Source organism: Sardina pilchardus, chromosome 5 (assembly GCF_963854185.1).
Source record: "Sardina pilchardus chromosome 5, fSarPil1.1, whole genome shotgun sequence".
Classification (NCBI taxonomy): domain Eukaryota; kingdom Metazoa; phylum Chordata; class Actinopteri; order Clupeiformes; family Clupeidae; genus Sardina; species Sardina pilchardus.
Genome location: NC_084998.1, coordinates 18,944,466 through 18,963,013, shown reverse-complemented (window position 1 = coordinate 18,963,013; position 18,548 = coordinate 18,944,466). Strand labels below are relative to the sequence as shown.

At 41.9% G+C, this 18,548-nt stretch overlaps 1 protein-coding gene and 1 long non-coding RNA gene across 2 annotated transcripts; both read right to left on the bottom strand.

The window, feature by feature from the left end:
• Nucleotides 1-10,530: 10,530 nt before the first annotated feature.
• On the bottom strand, nt 10,531-11,406 carry LOC134079558 (uncharacterized). The gene is made up of 3 exons (XR_009939082.1): nt 11,348-11,406; nt 10,928-11,000; nt 10,531-10,663 (listed from the first exon to the last, which is right to left on the bottom strand). It is a non-coding gene; the product is annotated as an uncharacterized LOC134079558 (long non-coding RNA).
• A 3,579-nt stretch (nt 11,407-14,985) lies between these two features.
• On the bottom strand, nt 14,986-18,200 carry rps14 (ribosomal protein S14). Its single transcript, XM_062536805.1, has 5 exons — nt 18,063-18,200; nt 17,204-17,354; nt 16,859-17,020; nt 15,704-15,780; nt 14,986-15,092 (listed from the first exon to the last, which is right to left on the bottom strand). The coding sequence occupies exons 2-5, from the start codon at nt 17,350-17,352 to the stop codon at nt 15,025-15,027; spliced, it is 456 nt and encodes a 151-aa protein (XP_062392789.1). The 5' UTR covers nt 17,353-17,354; nt 18,063-18,200; the 3' UTR covers nt 14,986-15,024.
• Nucleotides 18,201-18,548: the final 348 nt, after the last annotated feature.

Sequence of the window (18,548 nt, the reverse complement as noted above, 5' to 3'; positions counted from 1 at the left end):
GTGGGAACAGAATGGTTTACATCAAGTCAAGTTCAGACTTGGGTGAAAGAAAAGAAAATGCGGCGTGAATATGGACGCCGATATCCCAGACAGCATTTACATTTGGGCCGGATCCGTTTTCGAATCAGCAGATCCGCGTAGGAGTCGCACTCGGTATGCGGATCTGCACCAACTTTGCGCCAGACTTGTGTGTAGCTTCTGACTGTGACAGTCTGTCCGGCGGATGCAGCGCCGATCCGGGGCAGCTGCGCTAGCCTACTAATGATAAGATCCAACACAAAGAAAATTCATCATTTGAGATTATACTGAACATTAATAGATTTGCATAACTAGTAGCCTATTTCAATTGTTTGTGAACGTTTACCTGCTGTGAGCATCCATTTAGAAATAAATGTAGAATTCTAGAAATTGTATTTCTTTACCTTTTTTTTTATTATACTATGTACAGCACTTTGGTCAGTGTGAACTGTTGTAAATGTGCTTTATGAATAAATATTACATTACATTACTTACTTACTTACTAAACATGACACTGCACATCTGCTACTGTTTGGTTTTTGCTTATGTAAAGCACATTGAATGACCTCTGTGTATGAAATGGGCTATATAAATAAACTTGACTTGACTTGACTTGCTTAAACTTCGACTTGAACTTCAGGAAAAAAAAGACAACGAGACACAGTTGAATGCATGAATAGTTTATTGAGTTTTATTGACTTATTTGTCCTCTTGAGAAGGTTCAAAAAGTAAAAGAATACATTTAAATTCAAGGTTTTTTTTGTCTAGTTGAGCTGCACTGGCGAGACCACATGGGAACTCGTCTTAAAGAAAGAAAGATCAGATGCAGGGCCCCAGCTGTGGCGCAACTGGCTGGGGCACCTGCACCGCACACCGGTGACCTGGGATCAATTCCTGGCCCATGTTCCTTTCTGGTTCCTACCCCTGCTCTCCCTTCTATTCACTTCCCGTCAATATCTACTATCAAAGTAAGTAAAAGAATACGTTTAAATTCAAGTTTTTCCATTTGCTACTTGAGCTGCACTGGTGAGACCGCAGAGGACCTCCTCTTAAAGATGCGGGTGAAGAGAGAGCATCTCCTCTCAGGAGAGCCAGAGGTGGAGCATGGCTCCTCATCCAATGGGGCCGCACAGGAGCAAAAAATAACAGAGGTTCAAAAAGTAAAAGAATACATTTAGATTCAAGTTTTTCCGTTTGGTTGGTTCAAGTTGTTACTTGTGCTGCACTGGCGAGACCGCAGAGGACCTCCTCTTAAAGATGCGGGTGAAGAGAGAGCATCTCCTCTCAGGAGAGCCAGAGGTGGAGCATGGCTCCTCATCCAATGGGGCCGCACAGGAGCAAAAAAATAACAGAGGTTCAAAAAGTAAAAGAATAAATTTAGATTCAAGTTTTTCCGTTTGGTTGGTTCAAGTTGTTACTTGTGCTGCACTGGCGAGACCGCAGAGGACCTCCTCTTAAAGAAAGATCTGATGCGGGTGAAGAGAGAACATCTCTTCTCAGGTGAGCCAATGGGGACGCACAGGAGCAAAAAATAACAGAGGTTCAAAAAGTTAAATTTAGATTAAAGATTTTGGGGCCTTTTGAAGTGAAGGGTGACAGGAAGTGAATGGGAGAGAGAGCAGGGGTGATATCCGGAAAGGACCGCAGGGCGGGAATCGAACCCAGGTCACCGGCGTACAGTGCAGGTGCCCCAGCCAATTGCGCCACATCTGAGGCCATTCAAGTTGTTACTTGAGCTGCATTGGCGAGACCGCAGAAGACCTCCTCTTAAAGAAAGATCTGATGCGGGTGAAGAGAGAGCGTCTCTTCTCAGGTGAGCCAATGGGGACGCATGGCTCCTCATCCAATGAGACCGAACAGGCAAAGGACTCTGAGGAAACTGAACAAGAGGCAGGTTGGAAAAGGTGACTTGATGAATTTATGAATTTCTGATTTAAAAAAAATATATATTTATGAATTAGAATAGATTCACATTTTGGACATGTGGTGCTCCCACTTGGACACAAGCCTGTGTGTGTAATGTACACTTACCGGCAATATTGTCAGTGATGCTGATTGCTGTGGCTCCATCTGCGTTGGCCTTTCTTTGGCTGCCTGACTTGTTTCTCTGATCATCGGAGAGGCAGAGCAGTCAATCATTATTTATACAAATCTTGAGCGTGTGGCATATCATAACAGTGTTTTAACATAATGTAAAAAGGTCAATTTTACCTTCAGGCAAGACTTAATCTTCTTCATATTTGGAAGGAACTGAAAGCATCCACTCCCTCTCTTGTCTTTCTTAGGTGTAGCGTCATTATCATTTGTCACATCAGTCGTAATCTCGCTGATCAAAGATCTCACAACAATCTTCTCTACTGAGGGGTCCTTTATCTCCAAGGCCAACAGGACACTGTTCTTTGATCCATATTCACTCAGGAGGTTATTGTAGATAACTTTGAATACTTTGCAAATGTTCACACCAGCAGGGCAAAAGTCAGTTTTGGAGATGCCAAGTGCTGCTGTGAGCTCAGAGAGCACCTTGTTGATAAGTTCTCTGCATTGATCCAGCATATCGTCAGAGAGTGAATCCTCATTTTGTAGCTTTGACAGCAGGCGGATCATGAGCACAGACACAAGGCTGGAGTAGTCCGTAGAACCTTCCTGACTGCCTGCACGTCTCTTGTCGTCCAGGAGTCCTAAATCTGGTGTGTTGAAGGCAACATCGTAACCGGGTAAACCAGACTCCTTCAGAAAAGCTTCCATATCCATGGGCGAACGCGTTGCCAGGGAGAGTATATTCATGACGTCAGCGACCATCGCATTCATGGCAACCTGCAGTACCTCTGCCAGAATCTGAGACGGTGATTCCGCGGCGCGGTCCTCTCCGTTTCTGGCCATGGAGCTTAGGCCACCTGGACAGGACACTGAGGCAGCGGCCGACCTCAGGGGGGCCCTTGCACCTGACTTCCATGACGAGGGCAATTTGAAGCAAGGCAGAAATAAATCCCTCACACACTCCTGTGCGAACATGCCTATGATCTGGCTTACCATGGCTCCTTGAGGTACATCCTGGGCCTGTTTCATGGCAACAAGAGCAGAGTCGGAGGCAGACTTTGCAGCAGCAACAGTTTGTCTACCCTTCAGGAGAATCTGGTAAACGTCCTCAATCAGGTCCTGAGAGGACTGAATATGTCCCTGGGAGAGAGCCTTTTCTAATCTCTTCCACACTGAGGTCAGATGACCCTGAGAGGGCGGCCTGCTGGAGCTCTCCTCATTTTGCAAGCCGAGCGTCGAGGTGATGCTGTTCACAGCGCTCACTACGGTTTCGTGCGGTACACACGCAGAAGCCTCATCTTGAGGCAAATCGCTCAGGTCAATGTTCACAGCCACCAATGTGTCTGCTGCCATGGGGGCTGCAGTGGAGACCTCTGGTATGACCACAGACTCTTCAGGAAGGCTCTCCTCACTCCAGTTTGACCAGCTTCCTTCTGAGGTACCGGATAAGGAGGAGAGGGGCCTATCCTGGTCCAGGTCAGTGTGACGGTCCACCATCCCAACATCTTCAATCAGTGAATCAATGACGACCGTTATCTCCTTGACGTTGTCGTCAGAACTTTGGAACTTGCTTGAGTTTGCGAGCTCCTCCTGAATGCAAAGCAAGACTTGGCCGATAGCTTCCTTAGCTGAAGCAGAATGCACAGCCTTCCTTTGGCGGCTTGACAGCTTCGTAAAGAAATCTCTGAGATTCAACTGCAAGCGACCGTACATATCACGTGTGGCGGACCACACTTTCAAATCTTGAGTCAGAGCATCTTGGGCTGGGGAGTTCATCAGGCATCGGACTCCATCTAGAACGGTTCCCACGAGGCTGGATGCGATGGAAGCGGAATCAGAGGCAGGAGAGAAGCCTAGAGGGTTGTCCAACATCACAGGTCCAGTAAAACTTTGCGCTAATTTAAGCAGCACCTGGCTCACTTCCCTAGTCACGGTAGCGTGGAACTCATCGCTGGAGAGTTTGTCTGCCATTTCAGATTTCACAAGGCTGGACTCACCAGAATCACGTGTGCCAGAACAGGCCAGTTGGGTTTCTAGCTCAAGAATAATGCTATCTGCGATGGACGCTACAGCAGAGCTGGAAGAGTCAGCTGGAACTGACTTTGCCGTGAAGAGCATCAACATCTTTCGCGTCACTGCTTTTGCACAGCCATTGCAGCCCTCACTTTGACACTTACAGTGCGCAGAGACCTCGGAACACAGGGATTGGGCCTCAAGCTGTTCAACTTGGCCTTTGCCCTTGCATGATACATGGGCGAAAAACTCTCTCACAGTGTCTTCCACACTTTGGAAAATTGTTGAAACACCTGTGAAACAACCTCCTTTTGGAGTCCCATTGTCACACTGCAGGGTCTCAAGACAAGTCCTCATGCCATTTACGAACTGATCAACGATGCGTTTGGCTGCAGAATTCACATCTGGAGTGGTCTGTTCATGTTCCAGCTGGCATCTGGAGCCCACTGGCAGATTTTCGGACAAATCTTTGTTGAGCATTGGGCCATCAGGCGAGCATGGGCGCAAAGAAATGCAGCCACTAACTGCCGTAAGCATCACATCACTCGCTGCCTTGAATGCTCTTCTCTTACACTTTTCACTGCCTAGGTTTGAGAGGCATGGAAGAGATGCGCTTGCTGGCCTGCCAGACAATTGCTCATCACATTTGGTGTCGTCAGTTGGTGATGAGCCGGATGATGACCAGTTGTCGATTTCGGAGAGGATGCCGTCCACAAACTCTTGAACAGGTGTATTCAAAACCCGTTCTCGTGAATACTTGGGCAGGTATGAAAAAGCCACATTATTCAAAACATCTATGGTGCAAGAGTCCAGGTCGTTCTGGGTCATATGGCACACCCTCACAGCGGCAAGGGCTTGGTCACTTTGAGCAAGGAGCCTCAGCTCGGACTCACTAACAACGGAGGGCACTGTTTTCACAGAGTCATGGGAGCTGTGAGCATCCTCCATCACTCCCGACTTCTTCTCCATCACTTTCTCACTCTGGTGAACAGAAGAGGTTCCACTCAGCTTCTTGAAAAAGTGCCAAAGCATGGCGCGCACTTTGTGATAAAGCCCTCCGGTAACTACGACTCTCCGGTTCTTTAGGAAGTGTGGACGGTCTCCGCCCTGAGCAGCCGATCCCCCCTCTTTCTCACACATGGGCGAGCTTTGAGTGGCCCTAACTGCTGACATGATGTCAGCCACAAAAGCATCAACAATCAGAGAGGCAGTGCTTTGGACAGATGGGGTGGGAGAAGGCAGACCATCGTTTGGTACCGCACTGCTTTGTGGCCGGATCTCAGCACTGAGAACGTCGCTGACGGCCTTTGTTGCCTGGCTATGGAAGTCTTCACAGTTAAGTTTCTGCACTATCTCTCTGTGAGCCTGGTTAGCCTTTTGGCTGGCAATCTCTTTATCGCTTACTGAAGGCTTTTCCTCTATTAGACATAGCTGAGTATCTTCAACAGAAGTGCTTTTGTCAGTCAAGATTCTAAGAGCACTTTTCATCGATGCCAGCAGTGACTTTGCCTTCTTGTTTCCATCAAAACATGTTTCTGCGGCACTGATAACAGCAGTCATAGCTTCTCCAGTAGTGCACTCTAAGGCTGTGTCCAGCTCTTCATTTTCCTCCACAGCCAAAATGGTGCCTGTCTCAGAAATGGCATGAGCATCAATCAGAGAAGTCACAATGTGAACCAACTCATGGCTCTTGGTCTCCTTGGCGCCATTCGGCATCTTGCAGGCCTTGGCAATGTTGAAATTGACCATGTCAACAACCTCTCTAACGATGGCATGGTTCAAGTGGTTCGAGTTGGCTGCAGGGCCGACTCCATCTAATTTGCTCAGATTCTTCTGAACAGAGTTCCGGATGCTCGCCACGGATATCCCATAATTAGCCTTCAGGAGTCCACTGAATGAAGCAGCTTCAACAGATGAGCAAGACCTTCCAGACAGAGGAAAACACTTAATCACACTGTATACACTATATTAAAGTCATAGTATCATATTTTGTATCATATATACTGACATTATTACATTCTTTCATAAACCTACCTCTTTGGTGACAACTCAACAACAGGCGTCTCTTTGAGGGCAATTACACACCATGAAGGCAGCCTGCTAGTGTCATTCTTTGGAACAATATCCACCAGGTTACCATGCTTAAGAATCATCACATCTTTTTCATCCTCGATGTACATGATTGACGATGATGATGATGACGCACATCTGACTGGTGTCTCACTGCTAGGCTCTTCAGGTTCGTCCACTGCACCTGATGCCAGTGGAGTCTCTGGGTCTCGTATCGCCAGTCTCATAACAGCTGGAATAACAACCTTGATGGCACTCAAGGACACCACCTGTACTATGCTTTTACATACTTTGAGGACCGCGACCCTTGTAACCTATTTTGAACAAGGACAATAAATCAGGTTGTTCTGCATGACCTGTTGACCTCTGAAACTAATTGCAGTGCATGAAAATATTGAAAATATTGTATTGAAATATTGTATTGAGAACAATGACAATGACAACCATTCTCAGATTAGCACCATTGTTCTCAACACTTTATGTACAAACTTCATTAAAACATTTTAAAATAGGTCTTCTAAAGGACATGGCTGCTATTCTTTTGTCATTTTTGTAACATTTGTTATATTGTATTGAAATTACTGATCACTCTAGCAACACCCTGGCAACCGTCTCATTTAGCCAAGCAACAACCTGACAACCACCATTATAATGTCAACCTAGCAGCCATTATCATAATGTCAACATAGCAACCACAAAGCCAATCACTTTAAATAGCATAGTAAACACTGTGATAGCCCTAGCAACACCCTAGCAACAATCTTAATTACCTTAGCAACCACTACCATACTGTAAACATAGCAACCAACATAGCAACCACCATGTCTACCCTAGCAACACCTTAGCAACCATATCAATCACCCTAGCAACAACCAAACAACCACTATCATGTCAACCTAGTAACTGCTTTAGCAACTAACATAATTACCCAAGCAACAACTTGACAACCACCATTATAATGTCAACCTAGCAGCCATTATCATACCCAGTCAGCACAAATAGAGACAAATACGTCTCCAAGACGCCTGCAAGATCTGAACAGCTTAATTACATCGCGTTCCATTTAGAACGTCTTATTTTTATCTTACAAACAGCGGCGGCATCTCACTGAGAATGCGTGTCGTAGTTCTAGATCTTTATCATAAATTATTTAATACCTTTATAAGATCTGTGTAAGACGTTAGGGAGATGGATGTCCTATTATGACGTATTGATGAGCATCTGGAATACGGCTGCTAAACGCTGTTTGAAGATCTTAGCAAGACGTATCAGATACGTCTGCCAGATGAGCAAACGCTCTCTAGAATACATCTTACAGCCGTCCAGCAGACCTTTCGAACACATCTTCAAGACGCCTTGCAAACGTTCTTGTGCTTACTGGGTAATGTCAACATAGCAACCACAAAGGCAATCACTTTAAATAGCATAGTAAACACTGTGATAGCCCTAGAAACACCCTAGCAACAATCTTAATTACCTTAGCAACCACTACCATACTGTAAACATAGCAACCAACATAGCACCCAGCATAGCAACCACCATGTCTACCTTAGCAGCACCCTAGCAACCATATCAATCACCCTAGCAACAACCAAACAACCACTGTCATGTCAACCTAGCAACTGCCCAAGCAACTAACATAGTCACCATGGCAACCTTCATAGCAACCACTTTATTTAACTTAGCAACCACTATGTCTACCCTATCAACACATGTTTGACATATTTACATTGCATTTTATGCGTTTTCATTTCACTGGTAATTCCTTGTAATCATATTTCTAGGTATGTAAAATTATTTTTGGTAACATATTTTAATAAGATTAGTCACTCACAGGGCCAATGGTTCCTTGAGAAATAGCTGTCCATTGCCTACAGAAGAGGTACAATATGTCATTTGAGTGCTTTTGCAGATTAAATTATAAAATACTATTTCAGGTAGGACAAAATGAGACACATACTCTTTCTCCATGTCCTTTAAGTAGGTACAGACTGACAAACCCTCAGGCAGCCTCACGGTGTGGACTTTCACCATCTTTTGCTCCGCAGAGGGTGAGGGAGGTGTTAGCGGAGCTGCTATACAGACAGAATACAAATTTAGGTTCCAGGTTACAAATTCATTTTGATATCGCAACACGTAGGCTACATTTCGTGTTACAAAACAGAATGAAGGGGGTATAAAGCCTTACCGTCATCATGTGTGGCACTTTGCTCCTCAGCAACCAGTCCTTCACTGGAATTCACCATTTTCTAGATATTAAATAGCAAGCTTTTTTTATCACTGAAAGGCACTTTCTAAATGACATGTTGTTATTTCTATTATTATTATTATCTATAATAAATAATTCCCAGTAATGGATATGGCTAGCTGAGATTGACCTACCTCATCTCACTGATCTATAAAGAATACAATTCTTTATAGATCAGGTATGTCTCAATTCGACCAGAGCATTTTCAGAAATGGGCTTCCCTGTAATCAATGTGTGATCAACTGAATGAAATATTGCTGAGGAGAACTTTGGATAATTTATTTAATTGTGACATCACAGTCGAGCAGGCCAGGCCCAGGCTACGTCAGACGCATCGTGAACTCTGTCAACTTTCCCGTATTCCTTTTTTCACAAACCTGCTACAGTTTTTCCATTTAAAACAAATATGAATAATGTAGCCATTCAACCTGCTTTGAATAGCCATGCGTTGGCTGACACTGAGGAAATAAAACAAATGCCCATCATTCTAAAGTTGCAACAAATGATTCTGGCACCATAACGCCAGGTCAGCGCTAGTAACAATGTTGCAGTTGTGGATAGATACGGCTCTGGTGGCTGCTAGCCGTGGCATTAGTTTGGAATATCATAAAAACCTGTGCGGCGATTTTCATCATTACTTTTAAGGCACGAAAAAAACAAAACGCCTGCCGGCAAGGGGTGCTGCAGCACCCTCAGCACCCCCCTTCCCGCGCCCTTGGGAAACCTCTAGTTGCGTAATATAAAACGCCATTTGGCTGTCAAAAAGTGGCGTGTATATTAACGCATACACGCATGTTTGCATGTTTGCCTTATTCATACCACAGCCATTGTGTAGACCTAAGAGGCTACAGGCTATGGCTACAGGGTACACAGACTATATTTTTTCTGATTGGTTAAGCACTTTTTTCGTAATTATTGGCTATTTTTGCAAAACTCTACACACAAATAACAAAACCTTTCACTAAATTATCAAAACATTGTAGGCCTAGTTCTCTTGCAAAAGCGAACACAGCTTGATTAACTCTTCACAGCTTTGTATAAATGGTGTTTCTGTATCAATCAGTAAACATAAGCCATCATCTACTAAGCACACATTGTGTCAACTACACACTGATGATATGAATACAAGACACATCTGGTTTTTGCTTTCTCTGTGCACAAGGTAGGCTACAATATGTCAGTTTGAGGTCATACTTTTGTCATAGTTCTGTAAACATATAGGAATCCAAACTTCAAGTATTGGAGTTCACACTCAACAAAACAAATACAAAGTCAAAACACAAAATAGTAATTTCGCGGAGTCAAAAAAAAAATCTGTCTACATTATGACATCTCTCTGGGTACGGCCACAACATTTCATCTACAGTACATTGCATGCAATGTCCTCCTGTCCAAGGCACCGGGCTCCTTGTCCTTGTCGTCCTCTCCCTCTCGCTCCTTCACCTCCACGTCCTCTTCCTAGGCCTCCTCTAATTCTCACTCTTCCTGCTCCTTCCATTGTACTCCACACAGATATCTTACCTGTGCCTGATTTACACTGCTTAGGCTGATTGCAAAGTGAACTAATGATCTAAAACAGTTTTCACATGTGAAAATGTGCCAGACAGTTGGCAAAATAGTGTTAATTATAGCCATACATGTGTATGATTTTGCTAGGAGTGTGTTGGAAATTTGGTAATTGAGTGTAAGCAGTGAGTTGTGTTTAAAGTTCCGCAAAAAGAGTGTTGTGCAGTGAATTGTGCCTACACAGCAAATTCTGGTCTTTGGAATAAACTCTCTGGGAGTTTATATCAACTACATTTAAGTGTACATGTGAGACCATCGAATGTACTCCAGGGAGATGTTAAAGTAACTCTTTTCCGGGAGTTGATTTTAAACTCTTTTTTGGAGTTAAAACTGAACACTTGTAGGTGTTAAAATACTACTCTCATGTGGAGTAAAATACAACTCTCACCTGGAGTTAATTTTTGTGTTAACTCTTTCATGGTGTTACCAGTTAGGGTTAGGGTTTTATTTAACACTTTTCAGAGTTAATAATTAAAAACACAAATAATGTTTTAGGTGAAAATTACTACAGAAAACATTCATTATTTATTTCAATATTCATCTTTATTTTAAATTCAGAGGCTAGCCTATATTCCAGTGTGTGCATGACTGATATGGAAGAAGCTTTCTGTCCAAGACTATAGAAGCTGGAAAACTTTTGAAGTTCCTGTGGCCAGAAGATATGGCTGAGGGTTTCCTTCACATGAGGTGATCCTCCAGGCTCTGGCAGGACTGAAACACAAAGACAAAGATCTACATAAGTCATTGATGTTGCATGAACCACAACGTTCACTGACATCCAGAAAGACTCAGTTTCACATAGTGAGAGATAACTTCACAACACATGGACGTAAAGAACAATTTCAAACACTACTGCTGGTTAGCTAGGAAAAAGCTAGGTTTTCTTTTAGGTCTATGTGAAAAAGTTAGGTTTAAGGCGACAGTGTTTCCGCCATTTACGTTACAATGTTTCACGTAAGACTGCAGTAACCTTACCGTGTCATCTAGTCGTGATTCCCTCATGGGTCCCCTTCTCGCGTCCGTTACGGTCCTTGCCGTGTCGAGTCAACTAAGGAAACAACAACGGTACTGTTCAGTACATTGATACGACAAGAAACTGCGTAGGCTAATGTTAACTTAAATACACAAAGACATCAGTAATGACGAGTATGATAACGCATGGTATTACAAGTCTGGGGGCTAGCTGCCAACTAATAAATTAAGTTCGGGGCTAACTTCAGCAGCTAGCTGCTAGCAAGTTTGGCCATCACAGTCTGATAAAATTACAAATGTAGGCTACCGTTACGTCCTGTTATCGTCTTAAAGTCTTGCACAGCCTAATATAACATTCGAAGTAAAAGAATGGTAGGCTATTAACATTAGAAGTAGTAGTAAGAAGTAAAATCACACTTTTACCTGGCTCGAGTCACGGTGAAGTCCAAGTGAATATACTGTGCTGAGCAGAGCACGGTGACAAAGCTGTAAACTCAGGTGTAGTGTTGAATCAGGCTCCTCACAGTCCTCAACACCCAATAAATGAACACCTACATATTACACCACCAAAGAGTTACCCTGAACACAAGCTGTAGTTAAATGTAGAGAATAAACTCCCAAAATCTAACACTTTAACACTTTTTTGTTTAACTACAGATTTTTGAACTCTAGAAATTTGCTGTGTAGGCTACAGTTTTGCAAAGTGTGTGTTACAAAATTGCAAACTGAGTTCAAAGCAGTGTTTGTGCTTTTATTTTTGCAAACTCAGTGAGTGGTTTTGCTATATGTGTTAATAGTTTTAGAAATTGTGCTACAAGAATCACGATTAGTGCTTTAGCATTCAGAAAAAACTGTATTACAGTTTTTGCCTGTTGCTTGAACACTATAGACCCATGCTTAGACTAAGTAACACAACTTTAAGTTTTGTTGCCATATCTCGAACACCTATACCTATACCTTAAACAAAAGTGCTGCTTTGCACTAGTTGCAATTCTGTAACACACTTACTGTGCTCCTTTATGCAACACACTTGGTCCTGCATACTACTCTCTAGTCTATGTCATAAGACACTTCGTTCAAAAATTAAATCTCAGAGTACCATTTGTTAAACACATGTATCCAAAATACAAAACACATCGGGTAATTGCAACCACTCAAATACACAACTGCACGCACTTACTTGCAAAACTGAACACCAATCAGCCATCTACAAAAAGCCCATTCGTTTAGCCATTGGAAATGGTGATGTGAATGGTATATTTCCCAGTGTTGTGTCATTGTTTCCTTGTGTGTAGAGTTTTGGCACAATGAGTGAAGTTTTTCTAAATGTATTCAAGCAAATATGTTTCATATAAAGTAGACTAGTGTATTCCTCCTGATTTGCAAGTGTATGCATATGATGCAAGTGTGTTTCATTTTGTCACCAGAGTTACATTTTGACAAAGGATTGTTGGGTTTTGATTGCAGAGTTTAGGTACTGATAGAAGAGTTTCAATTTGGCATACATGTGAAAGATTTATTTCCTAGTGTTGTGTTATGTTCACTAGTGTGTAGAGTTTTGGTACGGTGAGCAAAGTTTTGCAAAATGTGTTCATGCAACGGGCAAAAACTGTAATACATTTTCGCCACCTACTGGTGAATTCATAGAACACAACAATCATGTGATTCATGTACCCTGTAGCATCATTTTGGTTTACATTGGCCACTTCATGAATAAGGCAAATAGCATCTAGGGGAATAAAAAGAAACTATTCCTTTAAGAGTCATTGCACAAGAAAACCAGGCAGAGGTCGGAAGATGGGGGTCAGCCAAATCGGCTACTTTGTATGTGTGATAAGTATGTGGAACTATGAACAGCCATATGATTAAAACCCTCCAGCTTTTTTTTTGTTATGGAGTTCTGGGACCCCTCTCAGAGACCAACAATTCATGGCTGAAAATAGCTGAAATTGCAATGGCTACACTGATTATCCTGATAAAGATATGAACATAACCCAGGTAGCAAGCTGACGTTGTGCTTTATTGGTTGCAATATTACCAAAATTATTACAAGTAATAATAATAGCAATACTAATAATAATAATAACAATAATAAACAAAACTCAAAACAAACAGTAGACAATAATAATAATTATAAGGGAAAAAAAGAAAAATGGATAGATAAATATAAAGAGAAAATAAAGAGAAAAAACAATAAACAACAGCAGGGGGTGGAATCACTGGCTTATGGTTGCATTTTGTCTTTTGTGACAGGCTAATACATATTTTCCAGCTGTCAGTGTGATCTCTGGAATTTCACCCAGGATATATTGCAGTTTGCCCTCATTTAAAATTTCAGGGCGTATGCTACTAACTTTTTTGAAGAAGGTTTCCCTGAGGTCTTATTGGTAATATTGGCATTCAGTTAAAAAAATTTGTTCTGTTTCACTTTACTATCCTGGCGGTGGTGACACAGGTTACTCTCTAGGTAACCAGGTCTGTTTCCTTCTGCCTATTTCAATATTGAGATTGCTCACTATACATTGTCAATATTTTGGATAGTTTTGTGTCATTAAGATTTTTTAGGCCAACTCACATTTGAGAATTGAGTATGACGTCGTCAGGCTACTTAAATATACCAAATGAACAACTTCTAGAAAAGGTCAAAATAGAAATGCAGACCTGCCAACCCGGAATATATATGAGTACATCTTTTTAGCCTTTTTAGTAACTTGGTGAACTAGATAACAATGGGTGACTTGGTGAACTAGATAATGTCTGATAGCAACAGGCTTTCAACCTGACAAGACATTCCATAATCAAATACTGACCCCCTTTTACTGACATTCAAATATAGCCTGATAACCCAAATAAAGGTTCAAAGTTTAATGTAACTCATGTTCAAAGAACTTTTCCTTAAATGTTGCATATCCAAGGTGTTCCTGAAAATACCAACTGAAATTTTTACAGTAGCCCTCATTTTACGTTTTTTTTTTTTTTTTATCTCTATTCAATCAGGTCTTGTCCTGCACCTTTTCAATAGAATTAAAGGGGACATATTATGCAAAACTCACTTTTTGCAGGCCTTTGTGTTCATATTTAGGCCTCTACTGTTCTTATAAACACTCCAAGCGTGAAAAAAACCCATCCATCCGTTTTCTGTAGATCAGTAGAAAGACTTGTCAAGAATAGTATGCTGCTGTGAGCCATTTGGATTGCTCCCTTATTCTGATGTAATACTAAGGGAATTTGCATAGACCAACCCTAGCACCAGGGTCTAACATATGTGGTTGGATGCCGGCTCAGTTTGTAGTCATTTTCACCTGTGAAACGAGCAGCGTAATCAATACACGCAGCCGGAGGCGTGGCCAGCCCAGAAACGGCTCAATTTGGGAGACCAATTCTAACCTCGTTTAAAAAGAGGTATAATATGTCCTCTTTAAAACATCTATTTTCAGGGTTCCCACTCATTCCCTGACCATAAAACAGAATTTCCATGACCTCGAAACCAGTATTTCCCGGCATGTTTGCCTGAAGTGACGCCACAAGCCAAGATATTGCATTCTAGAATGTTGCACATTTTTAGAGCGGGAGATGTTCCAGGCAAAACAAACATTAAAAGGTGCATCCAAACAGGAAACGAGAATACACAGCAGGTTTTGGCTATTACATAATTTACTGTTGATAAAATTCCCTGATATTCCCTGACTGTGCATTCAAATTGACCAAATCCCCTGACTGGAAATGCCTCTTCTGAAATTCCATGACATTCCAGAAATTCCCTGATCCGTGGGAACCCTGTATTTTGTGAAGAAATAAATCTAGCCCTCATATTTAATTCACCTGAATATAGGCTACAGTTGACAAAAGTAACTAAATATGCATATTTTGCAAGAGTATAAACTTAACTCCTATACAATAAATGTATAGGCTGGGTGAACCGGCATATTTTGATGTGAAAATTGCAATGCAAAATGCGCACTGGTTGACATGTCTGGAAATGTGCAAAAGAACTGAGCTCCCCAAGAGGTTGCCAACTGGTGTAGGAGAGTGTGTTTAGGACACAGGACAGAGACAATAACTGTTATTCGACTTTTTATTGAGTGAAAAACCCAGATCATTTACAGACGACGTCCACGACGACCTCCCTTTCTCCGAGTGCTGTCTGATGGAATAGGGGTGACATCCTCTGCAACAAGCAAAATAAAACATTTCAGACACAGCTCTTTATTGATTACAGAAACAAACAACCAGGTGTACATTTACAGAGAAAAAGAAAAGAAAAGGGAGAGACATCCATTCCAACTAAGGCTGTTGGTGCTGCATGGGTAACCCATAACATCACCTTGATGTAGAAACACAAAGCTCATTAACAAGCCCCTCCATTCCCTGTATTCTCTCTATGAGAACTAAGAACGACAGCAAGAGATTAAAAAAAAAAATCTAAATTAATTTGAGCCATTGCTGACAACACAGGTTTATGTGCTTGGGCTCAGACATATCATGTAAGAAAGGCTGCTGAGGCACACCTGCAAACTTGCTCTATACCTGGCCTGCTGTAGTCAGCTCGGTCAGAAAGAAAACGATAAAGGGTAAATGCATGCATGGGGCCAGCACACAAGACACACCAACATAAAAATGATAATGCCAAGAAAACGGTATCTGAGCAATTGAAAGAAAATAGCTGCACACACAACCTTGACTTCTGCCCCATGTGTAAACATCTTTGCGCCTTTTTGTGCTCTACTAAACACAAGCCGTAAACGAAGGGAGGACGGGAGACCGAAGCTTCACACTTACCGATACGTCCGATTTTCATGCCCGAGCGGGCCAGGGCTCTCAGAGCTGACTGTGCACCAGGTCCAGGAGTCTTGGTTCTGCAAAAGACGGCCCAACACAATGTCATTCAACAACCTTATTTTACAACAAAGCCAAAACACCAATATTACTAATGGAAGATTTCTGAATTCCACTCTAACATCAAAAATGCCACCAGGCGTCCAGCTGTGTAATCATGAGTGCATGATGGGAAAACAAATGTCTGGTGGCAATACAGTGCGTTCAGCTCCTCTCCTATCACTTTCAAGGTACTGCCCTTCCTACCCTCGCAAAATGCAAATCAAGGCATAAAGAGCGCTGTACATAATTTGATCAATAAATCCATCGTCATCAGAAGTCTAGAAAATCTTTACGAAACGCATCTAGGCCCCTCAAGTAGTCCAAGAGAGTAATCATTATTTCAACCAAGCAAGTTTAAGTCTTGTAAAATAAACGCAGGCCTATATTATCCCTGTTGATATACTCACAGAAAGAAAAGTTGACTGTCTATGCAATTGCCTATATCTAATTGTGCTTCATATAAGTTGGCAAGTAGCCTATCTAATTATTCATTGCTTTTCAGACTTCAGACAGTCAAAAGGTATACCAGTCAGGGCTACATGATATCCAAAGAAATGGCAGTGGATCGAAGCCATACCATATCAAAATGCACAGGTTACCAGCTAAGAACCTGTAGACATCCAAGACAAAACACCTTTCTACTATGATGTAATAACTACACATACATGTGTTGCTTTGTGTCAGTTTCAGACCAGAAACTATATTGTTGATAATTGACTACTTGTCTATTTAAGATTCACTGTACAGCATCATCCCCATTGGCATTATAGCATTGCCTTGTGAAGTACTTCATGATTGACTCCTATTCTTGATAAGCACTTGCACAAGTGTTTCTTTAAAAACCCATCCAAATCAAATGTGCAGAGGATAACATATAAATGAAACGCTAATGTGCAGAGAGACTGGCCATAGAACTCAGGACACATTAACAACAATCAGCCAAGAATTTTCACAGAACCATAAAGCCGAGGCATTTAGGGATTTTATGCCAGTTATGCCTTTAGAAAACATTAAGAATTCCTGACAAGTGTTTGAAATTGGCTCATGAATGCTGACCTGTTTCCGCCAGTGGCCCTCAGCTTGATGTGCAGAGCAGTGATGCCAAGCTCCTTGCACCTCTGAGCAACATCCTGGGCAGCAAGCATAGCAGCGTATGGAGAAGACTCATCTCTGTCAGCCTTCACCTTCATGCCGCCAGTCACACGGCAGATTGTTTCCCTGTTGATTAAGGTTGACCACAAAAGGTTGAGAGGGGGTACAGATTTTAAGTAAGTAGGCCTACTAACATAATCAGACCAAGGCCTCATGAACAGCATTACCTAAAGTACAACATGTGCTGCACTACTAAATATCGAGTTATTAGGAACTATTGGAGCTCGTCTCGTTTGTTTGGACACTTACTTGCCAGAGAGGTCAGTCACATGCACGAAGGTATCGTTGAAGGATGCGAAGATGTGGCAGACACCGAAAACATTCTCGCCTTCAGCGACCTGAGGACCCAGGCTAATGACCTGCTCCTCCTTCTTTTCCTTACCCTTACGCGGTGCCATTGCTGGAAGAAGTCATAACATTACATAGTTAACACTTAATAGATAACTTTGAGGAACAATACATAACGACTTTGAATAGACAACAACTCCAGTAGTGAGCTCGGCTGAAGCACAGCGGACATCGTATAACTTGTGTTAACGATACAGGTCAGGAGAAAGTGATGGCGACACGTTGTTCTCATGAAGACATGCAATGGTTGCAAAGTTGCAAAGTAACTTCAGATAATTTATCATTCAGTAGTGACTGATATTAAACAACAACACCATGGTCACTGTTAGCTACATGCAAATGTGTACATTTAGATAGGGCAATGTGGTGTCGCCACTACATGGCTAGCGCGTCAGCAAACTTCATAACTGATGCCTCCAATTTAGATTCATTGAAATCATTCACTACACAAACCACCTCAACTATACAACACTGTTTTGAAGACAGCATGACTTAGAAAGACACAGCTCATTTCAAAACATCTCTACATTAAACATAGCTAAGCCGGTCGAACTCGAAGGCCCAAATGTTAGTGATTAGCCTACGCTAGCACAGACAGGCGACAGAAAACCATCAACATTTAATCCGTAAATGCACAGAAAAATAAAATACAGCCATTGTCGGCATTAACCACTTTTCATAAGCAGTATTTCGATGAAATTGAAGAGTTAATGTCTTTATAACCAACTAGATTTGAACAGATTGTAATGTAGGCACTTACTTCTATGTACGTCTCGGTGCGAGGCTGAAACAGGAAAGGAAGGAATTAGTGCTACCGGGTCACGGTTCAGTCTTTGCGACCGGAAGACACTTATGGTGCGGGGGGTGTATCTGTTTTAGAGTAAAAGTCTCATTTGTACGCTTGAAAGGCTACATTAAACGTGATAAAGAATAGCATTTTATTACACATTGTTAATATATATCACCCATGTATACGTTATGAAAATGGGGAAGGCGTGGAGGCATACCCATGGTGAGAAAGAGTTTCAGCGGTAATTTCACAATATCTAGGCCAGAGAGGATTCAAGAGAGATTTATCACATAGCAGTAGGCTACACCTATTCAACTCCATGACTGGAAGATGATAAATAAAATCATGAGACAGATTAAATAATAATAAAAACAATAATAATGATAGTTAATACTAATTAAATTAAAGTAAAAAGAACAATAGGCTAGTATAATAATAATAATAATAATGATAATA